Source organism: Nicotiana tabacum, chromosome 20 (genome assembly GCF_000715075.1).
Source record: "Nicotiana tabacum cultivar K326 chromosome 20, ASM71507v2, whole genome shotgun sequence".
Lineage (NCBI taxonomy): Eukaryota > Viridiplantae > Streptophyta > Magnoliopsida > Solanales > Solanaceae > Nicotiana > Nicotiana tabacum.
This window is the reverse complement of record NC_134099.1, coordinates 6,475,282-6,495,143: the sequence shown is the minus strand read 5'-3', so window position 1 is coordinate 6,495,143 and position 19,862 is coordinate 6,475,282. Positions and strand designations below refer to the sequence as shown.

The window sequence follows — 19,862 nt, the reverse complement described above, 5'->3', positions numbered from 1 at the left end:
CAAATTGGAGAATAAAGCGGGTAACTTTTCACATACATATTACCCCGCTACAAGTTGTAGTAATAGAAGATATTAAATCTTTTCTTTATTTATAGTCTCAATATAACCAACCGCTTTCGCGAATACTTTAGAAACTAAATAAGTTTCTTTGAGACTTACTACAACACAATATCTTATTGATAATCAATTTTATTTCTCCAAAATAGTGGTAATTGACTCTTCCAGAGCTCTCAATTAATTTTGTACTACCACATATTCATCAACATCCATATGGTAATATATCTCTTTCAAGGAGAAAGTTATACCATCATGGTCACGGTCAAAATTTTATGCAAGATATGTTTCTTACATTAATGTCGTCCTTTAATAATCACATTGCCAAAATATTTTGGCGTACAATAGGTATGTGACCAATGACCATTTATGTCATAATAATGACATTATTTTCTTATATCATCTCAAACCTCCTTCTAGAGGTGAGTGTGGTATATTCGCTACCACTAGCACGTTCATATTCTTTGAAGAATGAATATGTATTCATAAATCACATGTTGTCACATTCAAATCATGAATGGACCATAATTATCTATATGTGCATTAGAAAATCTCATGTCAAATCAATGATAAATATTATTTTCACAAAGTGAAAGACTATTTTGAGAATCCTTATTATTCTCAATATCACAATAATGACGATTATAATTTTGTATATTTCCACGTCCACATCCATTGATACATTCATAGTAGTAATTTTGTCTTTTTTCAGACTTATCAGATACTATTATCACATTCTCTAAAGGGAATGAGAATGGAGAAAATTCAATGGGACGAGTTTTCAATTCTTTGCCCACAATCATACATGAATTTGATCATGGCAAGGCATAAAATTTTTACCACTTTGGGTGGTTATAATTTCTTTCAAACTCCATTAGAGTTGCAATCAAAATTTATCGTCTTTGCTTGTATTTAAAATCAAATTATAGAATGTCAAGAATTTGAAAGAGAAAAGTAAAATACTTACCTTAAATTCAGAATTTAATTATGAAGGAAGTTCATAGAACAATTGACAATTATTATGCTCAATCCCAAAGCTTCTACTCAATTGGTTAGAGTCTCGTGCTGATAACGTGTTATAAAACAATAAAAGTAGAAGAACAATATTGCAGAGAATTGTAGCCCTTTTAAATACCTTTCCAACGATATATTGGGGAGCCCAAACGGATTTCTAAGCGGAAAATTATGTGCATTTTACTGGACAATGCGCAGTATGTTTGCTCGATTCTTTGTTTCGTTCTTAAAGTGCACTATCATCCATTGATCCCCGAGCATGATCTCAACTTAATTTTTGTGCTTTTACTTAGATTTCAAAGCTCCAGAATAGCTTGAATTCATTCCATAACATCTACATAGCTCGGCATCACTCCTACAAGGCATAAAACATACAATAAGTGCAAAACACTAACAATTAAAGCTCAAACTCAATTAAAGTGCAGTAAATTAGAGTGCAATAAGCGACTAAATACGAGATTATACCCTGCCATCACTAACTAACTACTAACTTCCTAACTAACAACTTTCACTCTTCAACAAGTTTGTTCACACTATTCGCCTTCAGGGAACGAAGATTAATACAAAATTTGAAGTTTATGTGTATGGAATTTTAGTCCTTTAAGGTTATATGGTTCTAAACTAAAAATTTATATATATTCAATGAATTTCTTATGATATATATAGGGTTTGGATAAAAGTTACTCTATTGAGTTTGACTTAACCCGTAATATACACACTAGTTCCGCCCCTAATAGTTGCAGCTTGTCGATACAGTTCATATAAACTCAATACTTTCAACGTGAAATATAAATTTACACGTTAAAATTCACAAAAATTATAATAAAATAGTAGATATAACCCTTAGAATTAAAATATTGCATTCATCTATTTGCCTATTAAATATTACTAATGATCTCCTTGATTCATGGTTAGTGGTTTATTAATTCTTTCGCACATCCAGCCTGTCAAATAACTTGTTTGGTCAAGTTTTTTTTTTTTTGGTTGCCAAAAGTGTATTTTTCAAATTTAAGGTGTTTGGTCAAACTTTTAGAAGCAAAAAATATGCTTTGACTAAAAACAGAAAAAGTAGCTTTTACCTCACACGCTTTTTTGAAAATAACTTTTGAGAAAAATACAATTAGAAATAGTTTTTTAAAAAATTGGTCAAATACTAATTATTACTCAAAAGTGCTTCTTAAATTAATTAACAACATATATTGCTTCTCACCAAGAATACTTTTTGAACATAAACTGTTTATCATCAAATTAATTAGCAAATACAATTAGATGCTGCATATTACAATTATTTTTCCCTTCTACAGCTCACTACTTTGCCATTACTTCTCTTTTATCACAACACGCATCACAAAAGAATAATTTCTATGGAGTATATCTTTTATTACATAAATTCAATTTTGCGCTATTCAAGTACTCACACCGTTCACGTTGGGTTTTTATTTAGTTTACACGCTATAATTCAAACACAAATAAATTTTTTATTACATTAAAAGCAATGGGATTAATAGCAGATAAATCCATTAAGAAGAAAAGATTTTATGACATGTGAAAAATAAAAAATGATAGGGAGTAAAATATTAATTTTCAACCACATCTAAATTTTTATGCAAACAAAATTATATAATTTTTTCTAAAATGAAATAAGAATAATTTTCCAAGATAATTTTTGCACCTTAACCTCCCATTTTTCAGAAGGGTAAAAATCATTTACATCCCAACTTCCCCTTTTATTTAGATCCAGAACTTGATCATTATTCTTTGCATAAAGATTAGTAGATGAAGTAAGAGCCTGTTTGGACACGAGAATTTTTTTACTCTTTTTCAAAATTAGTGTTTGGCCATAAAATTTTTAATTTTCACTTGAAGATGTTTTGAAAGTTTTCGAAAAATTTAAAAACTCCAAAAGACTATTTTTCAAAATTTTCACTTAGATCACCCAAAAAAATTCAAAAACAACCCAAAATTGTATTCATGTCCAAACATAACTCTAATTTTCAAATTTCACTTGAAATAAAAAATTCATTTTTTTTTTTTTTTAAATTTTACAATTCTTATGTCCAAACGCCCACTAAGTTGTATCTGCCCGTATCAACGTCTTCTACGGATAACTCTTCAACTCTTGTGTAATTTAGAAATCTTAATTCTTGCTTGATACATACCCACTCTTTTGTATATTTATAACAAACTAAGGTTTCATTGTTTCAGAAAATTATATATGGAAGAAAATTAAGAAATACATAGTACTCCTAGTAGAATATGAGAGGTAAATAACAAATGTAAGCAGAAAGGTTTATTTATTTAAGAGGTAGTTGAGTAAAGTCTGGTTACACACTTTTGACAGTAGTAGGAGTTTGTTTAGCTCTTTGACAATGGCAAAGAAGAAAGCTTGCTCTCAATTTTTGGAGGTTGTAGAATTTTTGTATAGTACTTGACATTTATTACAATGGTTGCATATGATAATCGAAATACACATAATTATTAAAAAGAAAAAAAAACTACATTATGATGCAAAGAGAGAGGTGTTTCAATTTCTTCAAAGTTCTTACTTGGATGAGTGATACGTGTCCTATTTAATTTCAATGGTTTACTTTTTCGGGTCGCCCTCCAAAATAATAACCGGCAAAAATATATATAAAATATATACTTAGTTTGTATACAAAATTTGTATATATGTTTTGTATTTTTGACGGAAAACTACCGGCTATGTCCATTTATAAATAGCTTATTACTAAAATTAGCAATTTATAAAATATTAATAATATTAGCCAATTAACTATTTGTAGTAAAAAGATGTCAAATTTTTTACTTTCTTTTGAGTGAGTGTTATTAGAATAGATTGGGTACATTTTAAGGAGCTTGAATCTCAGTTTTGGAATGATTTGATTGAGTTTTGAGGTGGTTTGAATTGAAAATTCGAAGTAAAAGATGAATCATGAAAAAAATGATATGTGTATCACACGGTGTATCATTTGTGCATCAATTATGTATCATATTTGTATCAAATATATATTATATGTATATCCATATATACCTGTGTGTGAGATACACGTGTCGCAGAAGAATTTTTTTAACTCAATTTTAACTACGAATTTTGATATCAAATCAGTCCAAATCACCTCTAATATTCCTCAAATTTTGTATATTGAATAGTTTGTATGTTTTTAATTAATTTCAACTATACACATTGAAAAATGTCCTTTTTTGCTTAGATTTTTGGAATATAATATTGTATTTCATCACCTTATTTGCTACCTCATCCAAAAAATTTCCTTTCCGTCTTGTATTTAACGTTGTTGATCATGCTTAACAATATGGAAACAGATCTTTGCATGTGATTCTTGGAGAGAAAATACCTTATTTAATTTGGATTTCAATTTTTGTATGTGCTTGTCTAGTTTTGGTATGTCTATGATTAACGTCTAGAGGTTGATGAGTTAAGACTTATTTGAGACATTTATGTAAGATTCCCTATTTTGACTAGCCCCTCTAATTAATTTCGACTTATGGGCCAAAAATAAAAAAAAGCCCAATAAGAGATACTTCCATATAGTTCCTAAAAGCTTTTACATTTGTTTTCCCTCCTTTTTCTTTCTTGAAAAAATTACATTGTATAATCGCTTTCAAAATAATAGTCAAAAATATATCTTTTTTGTATATATACACATCCTGTATGTCATGTATAAAAATTGTATCTCAAATGATGTGATGGTAACCTGCGTCGTGCCGCGATGTTAAATCGAACGCTTCTCGGGAGGCAACCCATGTGTTTTTCTTCTTGTTTTTATTTGATTTTCCTTGTAGTATAGGATTGTTTTTTGGATTAACTGGTTGTGAGATGCTATAGGATAAATTTTATATACTTTTTTGACTATCAAATATAAATAGTTTCTGGCACGGACTAAAAGTAAAAAAAAAAGGCATTTCTTCCCTCACGATGCACGAATGATAGATGATTGGCTCAGTTTTGGGACTCACTTGTCACATGTCAAAAAAGGAAAGTATCCTTATACAAGTATTGTTGGTTGTATGAGATGCATGATAAATTTCTCCAATATAGGTTTTTAAAAAAATATATATAATTTGAGGTGGTTTTAAAGTATTTGACATTCTAGAATAACAACAAGATTTGTTAATTAGTGGAAAGTTTCTTTTACTGCTTAAATTAGTGGAAAGTTAACCTAGTGAGAAGTTTAAAAAATAAAGCGTAGTTAGGACAAATACTCTTCAAATTATTAGATATCTATTTTACGAATTTAGAATAATATTTAAAAACTGATAATATGAACTCACGATATGAACAAAAGTTGTTCGGCAAGCAACTTTGATCATAACAAAGGAACATAGGTGAGTCATCAATCCTCCCAGCAGGGTCAAGTTATTTGAATAAAATATCAGAAATAAGGTTGTTGAGATTATTTTACATAAAGTAGTAAGTAAAAGATGACAATCATACTTGGATTAACAGAGCAATAATTATTATTTTATTTTAAGCGTGGAGCAGATTTCACGTGAGGAGGAAGAGCTCAGACGTCCCGGCGACGAGGTGTGAAAAATTAACATTGGAGGACCTACAGAGAGGTAGAGGTAGGCCACAGAAGAGGTGGGGAGAGGTGATTAGGCAAGACATGATGCAACTTCAGCTGAACGAGGACATGACCATTGATAGGAAGATATGGAGGCCGGGGATTAATATAGTAGAGTAGGTAGTCTAGAGTATTCATAACAGTAGTATTGGCACACAATCTCACTTTCTGTTGGTAGTAGAATTTTATAACTAAACGTTATTTTCTTTCATTGTTGATCACCTTTGTTGTTTTTACTCTGCTTTTATATAGTTTTGGGAAAATGCATAAGTACCCCCTGACCTATACCCGGATTCCCAACTACACACTTTTTCTTTGCGGGAATCTTATTACCCCCCTAAACTTTTTTTAAATGGAATTATTTTCACCCTTAACGCTGACAACCAAACTCTTGGCAAGTGGTGAACTACACGCGCCCCACATGTATTTTTAGTACTTTTTTATTCTTTCTTCTTTTTCTTATTTTTTTTATTATTGTCATTTTTTTTTGGTTATTTCATTCTCTTTCTTTTTGTTTTGGTCACCGACAGCATAAAATGGTGGTCTCGGAATTTCATGAACACTATTTTTCCGGCGACAGATTTTTATCCCGATCTAAGTGTGTTTTGTTTTATACATATATAAATTTTTCTTGAAAGTGTGATTTATGTGTGGGAGGAAGAGCAAAAGAAATAAAAACGAATATAAGTTGAGAAGACTTTTTCCAGCTAAAATTTCAGTACATCATTTTTTTCGGCGTGGGAAGGTTTTTCGATGATGAATTTTTCCCCCCTAAATCTGCTTTGCTTATGAATAGATCTTTTGATAATTTAATTTGTGTGAAAAGAAAAAATAAAAGAAAAACGGTTAGACAAAGTCGTCGGTGAATGAATATCCGTCGGATTCAGAGAAAAAACGAAAAAAAAAGTAAAAGAAAAATGACAAAGAAAAAGGAAAAGGAAAAGGAAAAAGAGTAAGAAAAATGGTCAAAAGAATAAAAAATTATTTTTTCTTGCTTCTCACTCTTCTTTGGGAGAGTGAAATACACACACTTTGCCACGTCAGCATTAAGGATGCAAATAATTCCATTTAAAATAGTTTAGGGGGTAATAGGATTCCCACTAAGAAAAAGTGTGTAGTTGAGAATTCGGGTATAGATCAGGGCTACTTATGCATTTTCTCTATAGTTTTTTGATACCGTTCCTTCTTGTCTATATTTTCATTAATGTGGTACTTATGTTTTCTTGAGCCGATGGTCTAATGGAAATGGCCTCTCTATGCTAAGGGTAAGGTCTGCGGACACATTAGCCTTCTCAGATCTTATGGCATAAGATAATACTGAGTATGTTTTGTTGCTGCTATTGTTGTGGAACAGATTTCACTATTGGGATTCCAATTTAACGTGCAAGATTAGTATAAGTTGACTTATTTATTTATTAATCACATTTTCTTCAAGTTGAAAAGTTCAGGATATATCTCCTTTGCTATTATATTCTTCTTCTTCATTTCTCTTGGAGCATAAGAGCATTTCCTTCATCCTTATTCAATCCTCTTTTCTGGCATCTTCAAAATTCAATGGGAGAAGCATAATTGTAAATGAAGAGGAAATATTGAAATTTGGAGCTGCTGCCGCCGGTCGGATTTGGCCATAAGTATGGTGGATGAGAGCTCTGACCTTGTCAATGGTGAAGGAGCATAAGCTTCGACAATTAAGAGAACATTAGAATTAGCCTAAATTAGGGCTATTCTTTACAGTTGAGTTTGTGTAGTAGTATATCATTCCCCGCACTTGTAATTGGTAGTATCTATTAAATGTCATTCTCTCAACTAGAGCTTAGATGTATAATATTAGGGGCTTCTTATAGTTAATGTTCTGCAAAATGATTGATTGTTTGACTTGTTTATATGTGCATATATTAATTAAAACACCAATCTTCTAAAAACTTGTGACATTAGTTTTATATTTTTGTGTTCTCTTCTAAGTTGTAAATTGATTATTGTTAGTTATATTCTTCTGGTTTCATTCCTTTTGGTGAGACACACAGAGCTTTCATTAATTCTGATATATGTAGATTTTGCTTCCAGCAATTATAGAGGCCAAGCTAATTAGTATGGAGGATATTGTTGAGAGTTGTGACAGAACTCCTACTCCCACAAAGTCTTCTTCCCAACGTAGATATTCACCAATTGATGAAGACCTAGAGGGTCTTCAAGATGTAGCAGAACAAATGATGCATCAATTGATTAGAGGGACAGCGGAGCTGGATGTTATATCGATTGTAGGAATGCCCGGACAAAGCAAAGCAACTTTAGTTAGAAGGTTGTACAATAATCCTTCAATTGTTTCTCGCTTTGATGTTCGGGCGTGGTGCTCCTTTCCACAAAGATATAACGTGGGAAAGCTGTTGCTAGAGATACTAAAACAAATTATCGCTGGTAAGCGTATTACTGTAGGTGGTCATAGCATGGCTGACATGTTGCACATTAGTTTAATGGGAAAGAGATATCTCATCGTATTGGATAATATACAGGAAGTCAAGGCATGGGATGTGTTGTGGTCATCTTTCCCTGATGATAAAAATAGAAGCAGAATAATAGTAACAACTCAAATTCAGCAAGTGGCAATGGGGCTTAAGCACCATATTGATCCTTATTTCCTTCGATTGCTAAATGATGATGAGAGTTTTAAGTTATGGCAGAGGGCTGCTTTTCAAGGAGAGATATGTCCTCCGGAACTATTTGAAGTAGGACGGCTAGTTACCCGAGGATGTAAAGGATTGACAGATCTGATTATCATGATTGCTGGAAGTATTCCGAAAAAGGAAAGGGGAGATCCTAAATTGTGGCTTAAGGTTGCACGTGAATTAAGCTCTCATTCTTTAGATGACTTGCTTATGAAAATGATACAGTCAAGTTATGACCGTTTAGAGGATCATTTAAAGTGTTGCCTTCTGTACATGGGATTGTTTCCTAATGGTTATGAAATTCCAGTGTCTGATTTGCTGAAGTGGTGGATAGCTGAAGAGTTTGTGCAGAACATTGACACATTGAAACTAGAAGAAACATCAAAGAGTTGCTTGTACGATCTTGTTGACAGATACCTAATAACGGTTACTGAAACAAAAAGTGACGGTGAAATAAAATACTGCAAAGTTCGTGAAGAAGTGCATGATTTTTGCTCGAGAACAATTAGAGTAGAAAAGTTTGTGCAGCTCGTAGTGCCATATAATCCACATCAACCTGCAGTAGATACAGATGAACAAAGGAAATGCATGTATATACATGACACTATGAAAAATGAATATTCGTCGGACAAGGCAGAGTCTTTCGAAAAAACTCAGGGGTCTCTAGAGTTCATTGCGCATCCGAAATTCAGTATACCTCACCGCACTAATCTTTATCCTTTACTTAATGACTTCACACTTATTAGGGTGTTGCATTTATTGGATATGTACTTAGAAAGTTCTTGGGCTACTGCATTCCAATCACTAACTCACTTGCGGTACCTTGCAATTTTTGTCAAGGAACTTGATTTCAAGTGGTTATCACACCTACTCCATCTGCAAACCTTGCGGGTTCGTTCATCTTATACGATGATATCACCTGCTATTTGGAAAATGGCAAAGTTGAGGCATGTTGATATAAACGAATTTTCAATCACATGGGAAGAGAATGAGCGAGTGAATTTTGTAGAATCTTCAGAAATTGTGTTATACAACTTGAAGACCCTTGGCATGTTTTATATGTCTGTGGCTCACATGACTCCAAATTTCTGGGAGAAGTTTCCAAATCTTGAAGAACTAAGGCTCCACATTGATGAATTTGGAGATGTTCCTGATGATTCTGTGCTCTCCAGAAAATTTGACTTCCCCTCAAGTCTAAAGGTTTTGTCCCTCTGCGACATTTTTCTGACGGATGAAGTAGTTTTAACTATTGCAAGACTGCGACACCTTGAGACTCTTAAATTATCCGAGATATACTTTACGGGGGAAAAGCTCTTGGACCTCAATGATAACGAGTTCCCTGCGCTCAGAGTTTTAAAACTACATCATGGGTTTATGATGCAGTGGATTTGCTCAGATGCATCTTCATCATTTGCTCTGCTTGAAACACTAGTCATAAAAAGTTGTTCCAAACTTGAGGAGATCCCATATAGCTTTGCGGATATTGAAACACTGCAATTTATTAAAGTGATCAGCTGTAGGAAGTCTGTTTTGGAATCAGCTCTGCAGATTCAAGAATACCGTCGTGAAGAAAGCAATTTCCAAGTTCAAGTCTCATACAAAGACTAAAGACGGTAAGTGATTTCGTAATTGTGATACTCCTGCAGTAAGAAACGAACTCTTTCAGATGCTTTAATTTACACTTCTCCATTGCATCTATGAATAGCAATTTTAGTAACTTCTGTCTTGCACACTAAAGTCAGGTCTCATCATTTATTATTTGCAGCATTATTAGGAAGCATTTGGAATATATAGAAGTTTCATGCCTTTCATTTCCTTTACAAAAATTCCTCAGTGAAGTCGCAATTGAGAATTTTATATGTTACTGCTTATGCTTTCCGTATGGTGCTTCTTTTTCCTTTTTGAAGATTTTGAAAACTACTATTGAGAACAGATGATCCATAACTTTACCTTATGCCAATTGTGCTACATATTGCAATTGTTAGGTGTTTGTCCTGTTTTTCTTTATCATATTTGGTTTTCCTATCTCTTGAAGGAAAGGTAACATATTTGCCATAATTGATTTAACCTTTTATGAAAAGGAAAAATACAGTTCTTCTTTATTTGGCTAGTCCTTTTTCTTGGAGAAAAAAGTTTTGACTTCTATAAATTAAGGATTTTTCCTTCTCATTCAGTAGCATCCATAATGTAACCGTAAAGCATTTGAGAGTCTTATTGTTTAGGGGGAGAATTTGTTAGACAAATATTATGTTGTCATTTGTGTGTGCCTCTTTGTGAGGTTGTTCTTTAGATAATTTATACTCTCTTTTATATAGTGGATCGCTCATTTCCGCTTCTTGACGTAGGTCAATTGATCGAACCACGTTAACTGTTTGTGTCTCTTTTGGTATATTTCTCTTTTGTTGTCTACTTTATCATCGTTTAAGGTTTCTTTGTTAGCTTCTGTATGATACTTGATTGTTTCTATCCTAACAGCATGGACATACTTTTCAATATCATTCTTTCATACTATAACTTTTTAGTTTTTGAGTTTTCTCTAACTAGCTACTTGCTTTCAACCATCATTCTTTTTCACCAACTTCTCATTTTTAGCTATAGCTTTTGCATTGGGCTTCATTTTCCTGACATTTCCATTAGTAATCGCTGCATCTTTGTATAGCATCCGACTTCAGAACAGCAGACTCCAAAGTATTCATCGGGCTCGTGACATTCTGATTGTACTTCTTATTTCTGTTCTGCTACACGAGTACTGAAACAACGAAAGGTTCTGCTTTGTGGATGGGTTGGACTGCGTATCAGCTTTCCGATTGAATTATCAGCAAGCAAATCTCTGGATGATTTCAATGTCTTTTTAGTTTTGTGATTTGCAATTTATGTATTGTCATAAATTCTGCTTTTACCATCTGTCATGGATCAGTAAGTTTGTTTCTTAAATTATCTTGATATGTATTTTCCTAGTTTGTTTCCTGAGCCGAAAGTCTATTGGAAACATCTTCTCTATCATAAGGTAGGGGTAAGGTATGCGTACACACTACCCTTCAGATCTCACGATGTGGGATAATATTGGGTATGTTGTTGTATTTTTCTAGTTCAAATTCATTGGGAGAGTTATCAGCAGATACCAATGCACGTTCGCTTGTAGGTATTCCTTTTTTATTGATTCCTATATTTGCTTTTCAGCTTTCTTCAAAGAAAGACGGGGAAAACTATAGTAGTAATTATCGGGACAAAATACTCAGTTTGTTGAAATGAAAAAAAAACTTTTCTACATTATAAAAAGAAAGTATTTGTTTTGTTGAAATGAAAGAAAATATTTTCTCTACATCATGAAAAAAATACTCAGTTTACTGAAACGAAAGAAAATACTTTTTCTTTTTCTACATCATGAAAAAGAAAGTACTCGTTTTGTTGAAATGAAAGAAAATAACTTTTCTACAACATAAAAAGAAAATACTCATTTTATTGTAATGAAAAAAAAACTCTACAACACGAAAAAAAATACTCTTAATAATATTTCTATTTAAGGCGGGGTAGTACGGGGTTTGGGGCCGTGGGTGGGTGGGCAGGGTTGGGGTGGGGTGGGTAGGAGTGGTTAGGGGTAGGGTGGGATGGGGTGGGTGAGGGTGTGGGGATGGATTAGCAGGGTTGGGGAATAGGATGAAGAAGGCTGAGAAAGAGTTTTAGAAAATGTTTTCGTTTCTCTACGGTTGGAGTAAAATGAGTTACTGAGAAAAATATTTTTCAAAATATTTAAGCCAACCAAACATAAAAATAAATTGGAAAACATACTCGTAGTTTTATAAATTCTACGGGTTATGACGTCTAGTTTTACAACTTTAGCCAATAATAATGTGTACTTTAATATTTACATGACCTTATCTTATATAAGTAGTAAATTCAGAGCGCAAATCTCAATGAAATATCATGGTCATTAGTCATAATTGGTTGTTAATGTTATGAATAGTTTGTACATTGGATGTCCATATTGTGAATAACTTAAAGATTAAATCTCCCATTTTATGTCCATCATCTTTATTTTTTTATGCCTATAAAAGGCCATGTAATAGCAATGGAAAGATACACCAAAGTGAAAGAAGAAAACACTTCTCTCTTCTTTCTATCTATCTTATTTACATTTTACTGCATTGCTTTTATTTTATAACACGTTATCAGCACGAAGCTCTAATTTTATTCTTAACTCCCACTAAGTTGAGCCATATTTTATTAAGGTATGTATCATTATAATCATTTTATTTATGGCAGTACATATTGTCACACCTTCTTTTTCCGCGCCCGGGGGCGCAGGGGAGTTTTTTCCAATTAAAGGACAATCGAAACGGGATTGGTTTAATTATTTCAGAGTCGCCACTTGAGAGATTTAGGGTGTCCCAAGTCACCAATTTTAATCCTGAATCGAGGAAACGAATGACTCTATATTACAGTCTGCGTACCAGAAATCCGGATAAGGAATTCTGTTAACCCGGGAGAAGGTGTTAGGCATTCCCGAGTTCCGTGGTTCTAGCACGGTCGCTCAACTGTTATATTCGGCTTATTTTTTTAAATACAATATGAACGTATGTGCAAAAATTAATTTTAAACCGCTTTTATCATTTACTGTTATTTTATAAGACTTGCAACGTTGTGAAAACATATCTCGAACCACGTTGCATCAATGCACCCATGATTGTTGACATATTTCGACTCGGTTGAGATTTGGATTTGGGTCACATAAATGTGCACCCGAATTAAGGAGAGTAAATTATTAAGATGTGCCTAAAGCAACTAGCGTATTGTTGTTTTGGGTAAGGCCGAAAAATTCGCTAAACGGCCTGTCCCGAATTCTAAGTGTTTTAATATATATACAGTTGGAGGGCCCCGCAGCTGTGTACATTTTATTTGACGAGGCTCGTCTCGTTCTACTTTTAAAAGGAATTCGCGACGTCATGGATATGCCTTTCGGATCACGTCACAATCAATGTACCCGTGATTAGAAATACATTTCGAATCCGTCGAGATTTGGATTTGGGTCACATCAATGTGCACCCGAGTTTACGAAGGTAAGATTTATTAAGGTGCGTCCTAAAGAGTCTAACGTATTGTTATTTTAGGAAGGTTGTGAGATTTGCTAAACAACTCGTCCTGGAAACTAAATGCTTCACTAATATACATTTAACAAGGGCCCCGCATCTGCGTTTTGTTTATTTTTATCGAGGCTCATCTCGTTGTTATTTTTAAAGGATATCCTATAGCAACTACGTTTCTTGTCGTGTTTGTCTCTATCAATTGAAAGCAGTAAATAGCCTTAGTTGATTATAAAACCGGATTTAAAGTGCTTTTACAGAATAATAAAACGTGACTGCACTTATGGACAACTAGTCACAAATTATGGGCCCAAACCTAGCTCATGCGAGATGGCCAGACTTGGGCCCTGTTTTTCCGATACATGCCTAGCTGATTTTTTCGATTTGGGCTCGGCCTTCCTGAGGTTGAGGCCTAGAGCTGATTCTTTGTGCTTTATCAATTTATATGTGACAAACTAGCAAAAGGGGAAAGAACTTTAACTCATGTGGATAGTTTTCCTATTTTTGGCCTACATTATAGAATATACTACACCATCAGACTAAGTCTAAAATACGACTTATTACACTGGGAATGTTTTTCACCTAACATCATACATACATGACTATCATTCATTAACCTACATTGATATACTGAGCATGTAGGCTACTTCTATTATACAAACGAAAATATAACCATTTTATGACATTTAATGTAACAGTTCATGTATACATAAAAAAAATCTGCAGGTCCTCTCTTTTGCATTCATGCTCAAACTCTCAGTTACATTGGTGGTATCAATTGTGTACCTGGTATAGAGGACAAAGAAGGAAGGAGTGATCAGCTGGGCAGTATGCAGTAAACACAGCAACAACAGATACACAGCAGCAGCACAGCAACAAACCAACAACCAAAATTGTTTTCCACAGTCCACGAACAACCCAACAATAATTCCCAGAACAAAAGAAACCAGCAAATAGTCGAGTACCAAACCAGTAATCCCAGAAAAACAGAGTAGGAAACAACAACCCAGAATGTCGAATGTAACAGCAACAAAAATCCAATGATCACAAAGAAGCTTGGCCAATGACAAAAACAAAACCACAAAGACAAACTGATCAAACTGGACTCTTACACAGTTTCTCCTAGACAATGCTCATTCACAATGTTCTGAAATTTATTTCTGTTTTTTTCCTTTTTCAGTTTTCTTACCCACAGGATCTCTCAAGACTCAAAAATTTAACCTTAAGACTAAAATCCCACTTTGTTTTCTCTTTTTCTGAAGACCAAGAGTCCAGCCCCTTTTAAGTTCTCAAATGGCCTATTTATAAGCCAAATGACTCGGTGCAGCTAGGCTGCCCTCATGCTGCAACTTGCAGCCTGCCCATACCCTGTTAAAGCCCATGCCTAAACATCTTTGGTGCCAGCCCCTTTTGTTCCCCACGCCTGGTTTTGTTTAATCAGGAGTTATGGGCATCATTTTATTATTCGATTTAAGCCCCATACCCTTGTGTCTTGTTCCCCATTGGTATTAGTTTAATCCTAAATTAGTACCCTACTTGTCAGCCCATTTATACTAATCTTTTCTGTCTTTTTCAACACCCCAGAATGCCCTTGTTAACCCTGGATTATTACTGCCCTGCCTATTGCAGCATCAGGGCACTTTGGGCTTTGAACATTCGATTTCAGAACTGCCCCAACCTGGCCTTTAATTGTTTACAATGTAGTTACAAACTACCATTCATGGGTAATGCCCAACATTCAAATCACAATACAGGCTCATTAGTCATGCGACATTATTAGCTCATTCGATTCATTAGTTATAGAAAACTAATCGACGACATTTATCGAGTCGACTATACTAATTATAGCAGGTAATAATCAGTCGCTCGTATAAACAATACGTTCAGGGACCTAAGGGGTATCAGACAACTTTTGTTAAATTACTGGGCCTATATGAATTAGTTCATTTGACGACTAATCTAACTGACGATCATGTTTATCACAGAGTGTATTCAGAACAAACAGAAGACAATCGACCAAATAAAAGGCCTTTAACAGAGATGGAAGAAATCCGAAATAAAAATAACAACATAACAAACAAACACAACAGAACATGCTGACAACTTAATTAGAACTAAAACAAAAGAAAGAAAAACTTACCAAAAAGGTTTGAAATCAAAAATGACCCAAATTCTGATTCAACTTCGAACCCTTGAGGCCGAACAAACTTTAATCAGGGTGTTCTCACATGAGAACACCTTGATTAAGGTCTATTAGACCTCAAACCCTTGTCAAGACTGGCCGGGTTCCCCAGGTGCATGTGTTCTAAGGTCTGGATTTCCAGATCTGATTTTTAAGGAGTTGTGGGTAGATGCGGACCAAACCAAGCTTGGTTTGGTCACGAGGAAGGTCAGGGGAGTGTCTGGTATGAAGATGGGGTGGTTTGGCATAGGTCCAGGTTCGACTCAAATCTTCAAATGAAGATTCGAGTCGAAAGAAAGTGATTCGAGTTCGTGGTTAGTGGATTCGTGTTTAGGACAGTGAGGTGGTCCTAGGGTGTTCAGGAGGTGGCCACCGGCGTCCATGCCGCCGGCTTTAATGGCGAGGGAGATGGGGGCGGCTAGGGTTTCTAATGGGAGGTCCGGGTTTGAGCTTGGGGACGAAGGGGTGGGGTGTTGGTATAGGGGGCGTGGGTGTAAGGGAAGGTTTATATATGGTCTATGGGATTGGATCTGAGCCGTTAGATCATACGATCTCAACGGCTTGGATCCGAGGGTGAGAAATGAGACGGGGTCGTTTGGTAGTGGAACGAGGTCGTTTGGTTTAAATGAGGGGTTGGGTCAGGCTGGTTATTTGGGTCGGGTTTTGAAACGGGTTACTGATAGAGGTCCTGAGCCGTTGGATTGGCCTGGACGGATGGCTCAGATCGAACGCCCTCATACGGCGTCGTTTGAATTGCTGCTTAGGCAGCCGGTTTTGGACTGGATCAGTGCTGGTTGGGCCTGTTTTCGTTTCATTTCTTTTGGGCCCAACCGATTTCCTTCCCTCTTTGTTTTCTAATTTCATTTTTCTTTTAAAACAAAAAATAAAAAATAAAACTAACAAAAATAAATAAAATAACGAAATTAAAACTAAACAACAATGCAACATTTTAACACAATTATCACAAAATATTTAAGTAAGTGAACTAAAAGCCTAGAACGAACGATGCGCATATACATATATATTTTTTGAATTTTCTTTTAACGACAGGCATTTTTGTATTTTTTGTTTGATAATGTCTAGATGCAAAATGGACAGACCTACAAACGACTAATAACACATGTCACGAAAAGGGAAAAAAAATTTGTACAGCGAAGCCATTTGTTACTATTTTTCTTTTGTTTTCCTTTGGGAGTGATTGCTCGTGAAGCAAAAATCACGTGCTTACACATATCATATGCTCACTGTTTGTAAATTACTTGTGCGCTTGGGCATCTTAAATAGTTTAAGTACATTGCACTGATAAAATAACTATTTCCTTCCGTGCTCAACTCTTAGAGGACCTCAAAGTCATCAAACTAGCTATGCACTAATGTCATACTTATAATATTCATGGACTCCCTGGATCAAAACATATCTTTAAGGCATTTTGAAGAACTGTGAGAAATGAATTGACAAACAATAATTTTATAGTTTAATTACTTTATATTTATTGGAACATATAAATAATGTTAGTCACGTTCAATTCTATTAACACATATATATCAATAATATAAAGTGAAATGAAACAAGTATGTAATTTCTACTTTATGGCAAGAATAAAATGAAATAGTAGATTGTTAATATGATATAGCTTTATTTTCATTTCTTTTACCTTAATCGTTTTGTTTTCATTAATTGTTTATTATTATAATTATTTCTCTAACTTATTCATCTTTTATGATAGTTTTCACTATGTCAAATTTATCAAAACTTGAACTTGTGGCACTTGACATCACCGGGAGGAACTATTTATTATGGGTCCTTGATGCTGAAATTCACCTTGACGCTAAAGGTCTTGAACATACTATTATACAAGGAAATGAAGCATTAAATCAGGATAAAGCGAAGGCCATAATTTTCCTTCGTCATCATCTACATGAAGGGTTAAAAACTGAATATTTAACCGTAAAAGATCCACTTGAATTATGGATTAATTTGAAGGATCGGTATGACCACCTAAAACTTACAGTATTACCGAAAGCTCGGTACGAGTGGATACATTTAAGGTTGCAAGACTTTAAAACCGTAAGTGAGTATAATTCTGCTATCTTTAAAGTAAGTTCTCTATTAAAATTATGTGGAGACACTATCACAGATGAGGACTTATTGGAAAAAACATGTTCTACTTTTCACGCTTCAAATGTGGTGCTACAACAACAATATTGTGAAAAAGGTTTTAAGAAATATTTTGAGTTAATCACATGCCTACTTGTGGCAGAGCAGAATAATACTCTATTAATGAAAAATCATGAAGCTCGTCCCACTGGGTCAACTTCATTTCCGGAAGTGAATGCTGTAGCAGCATATAATAAGTTTGAAAGAAAACAAAATAATTACCGTGGTCGTGGACATGGTCGTAAACGTGGACGTGGTAGGGGCGAAACAATTATCGTCATTATGGTGAAAATAAATTGGAGAACAATAAGGGTTCTCAAATTAATCATTCAAAAGGTAAAACTAGTATGTGTCACCGATGTGGTATGAGAGGTCATTGGGCACGCATTTGTCGTACGCCAGAACATTTTGTCAAACTTTATCAAGCCTCCCGCAGGAAAAAAGAAAATAATGTGGAGGCACACTTGACCTTTCAAAATAATGATGATGAAGCAGATCTCTCAAACAAATATGATTCTAAGGCACATCTTGCATATAAAAATGGTGATTTTGAAGGCCTAACAAATATTACTCATTTAGAAGCTGGATACTTCTTTCAGGATATTGACTGAAGAACTAATCATCTTACTGGGGAATGAAGCTATAAAAGTTGTTATTTTTATGTTTGCAACTAGTTTATTTTTCTTGAGTGTATTTTCCTAATGCATCATGTGTTGCTAGTTTCTACATTTCTAATGTATTTCTTAATATTTTTTTCCTGCTTGTCTTTCATATTTCTTATGATGTATTATTTGTCTTTTTTATGAAGAATATGAAAATTCCCCAGTCTTCAATTGGACACAAGATTAATAAAGATGATATATGTTTCTGGATAGTGCTATAACACACACTATTTTAAAAGATAAGAGATATTTCTCTTATTTGGTAATGAAAGAAGCGAATGTTAATATAATATCCGGTAGTACAAGATTAATTGAAGGTTCTGGAAGAGCCAATTTATTACTACCAGGAGGAACAAATTTGGCTATTGATGAAGCACTATATTGTAGTAAATCTCAAAGAAACTTATTAAGCTTCAAAGATATTCACCAAAATGGCTATCATATTGAGACTACAAATGATGAAAAGATTGAATATCTTTATATTACTACAATAATGTCCGGTAAGAAATATGTGCTTGAAATGTTACCTGCTCTTTCCTCCGGCTTATACTACACAAGTTTTAGCAGGATTGAAACACATGCCATAGTAAACAAGAAGTTTACTAATCAAGATAATTTTATTATTTGGCATGACCGGTTGTGCCATCCTGGTTCTAATATGATGCATAAAATAATTGAGAATTCACATGGATATGCAATGAAGAATCAGAAGATTCTTCAATTTAAGGAATTCTCTTGTGCTGCATGTTCTCAAGGAAAATTAATTATTAGACCATCAACTATTAAAGTTAGGATGGAATCCCCTGCATTTCTGGAACGTATACAGGGTGATATATGTGGGCCCATTCACCCTCCATGTGGACCATTCAAATATTATATGGTTTTGGTAGATGCATCTACAAGATGGTCACATGTGTGCTTACTATCAACTCGCAATATGGCATTTGCGAGATTGTTGGCTCAAATAATAAAGCTAAGAGCACAATTTCCAGATTATGCAATTAAGACAATTCGTCTTGATAATGCTGATGAGTTTACATCCCAAGCCTTTAATGATTATTGTATTTCAACTGGGATAACAATTGAGCATCCGGTTGCTCATGTTCATACACAAAATGGTCTAGCAAAATCATTGATCAAACGCCTCCAATTAATTGCTAGACCAATGCTTATGAGAACAAAACTTCTCATTTCAGTATGGGGTCATGTTATTTTGCACACAATAACACTTGTGCGGATAATGCCCACAAGTTATCATAAAGTTTCTCCATTGCAATTGGCTTTTGGTTAGGAGCCAAATATTTTCCATCTTAGGATCTTTGGTTGTGCGATATATGTTCCAATTGCTCCATCACAACGCACAAAGATGAGTCCTCAAAGAAGGTTGGAGATATATGTTGGATATGAATATCCTTCTATTATAAAATATCTAGAGTCAATGACTGGAGATTTATTTACGGCAAGAT

The 19,862-nt window shown here is 34.2% G+C and overlaps 1 protein-coding gene across 3 annotated transcripts; it reads left to right on the top strand.

Moving 5' to 3' along the window:
- Positions 1-6,876: 6,876 nt before the first annotated feature.
- Positions 6,877-11,269, top strand: LOC107776392 (putative late blight resistance protein homolog R1B-12). 3 transcript variants are annotated; one of them, XM_075241243.1, is made up of 3 exons: positions 6,877-6,916; positions 7,716-9,927; positions 10,974-11,269. In XM_075241243.1, exon 2 carries the CDS (start codon positions 7,742-7,744, stop codon positions 9,920-9,922), a length of 2,181 nt encoding a protein of 726 aa, XP_075097344.1. In that variant the 5' UTR covers positions 6,877-6,916; positions 7,716-7,741; the 3' UTR covers positions 9,923-9,927; positions 10,974-11,269. The 3 variants fall into 3 exon arrangements, with proteins under 3 accessions (XP_075097344.1, XP_016451766.2, XP_075097343.1); XM_016596280.2 differs by lacking the exon at positions 6,877-6,916 and adding an exon at positions 7,021-7,384; XM_075241242.1 differs by lacking the exon at positions 6,877-6,916 and adding an exon at positions 7,021-7,384 and having other exon boundaries at positions 7,716-11,269.
- The last annotated feature ends 8,593 nt before the right edge of the window (positions 11,270-19,862 follow it).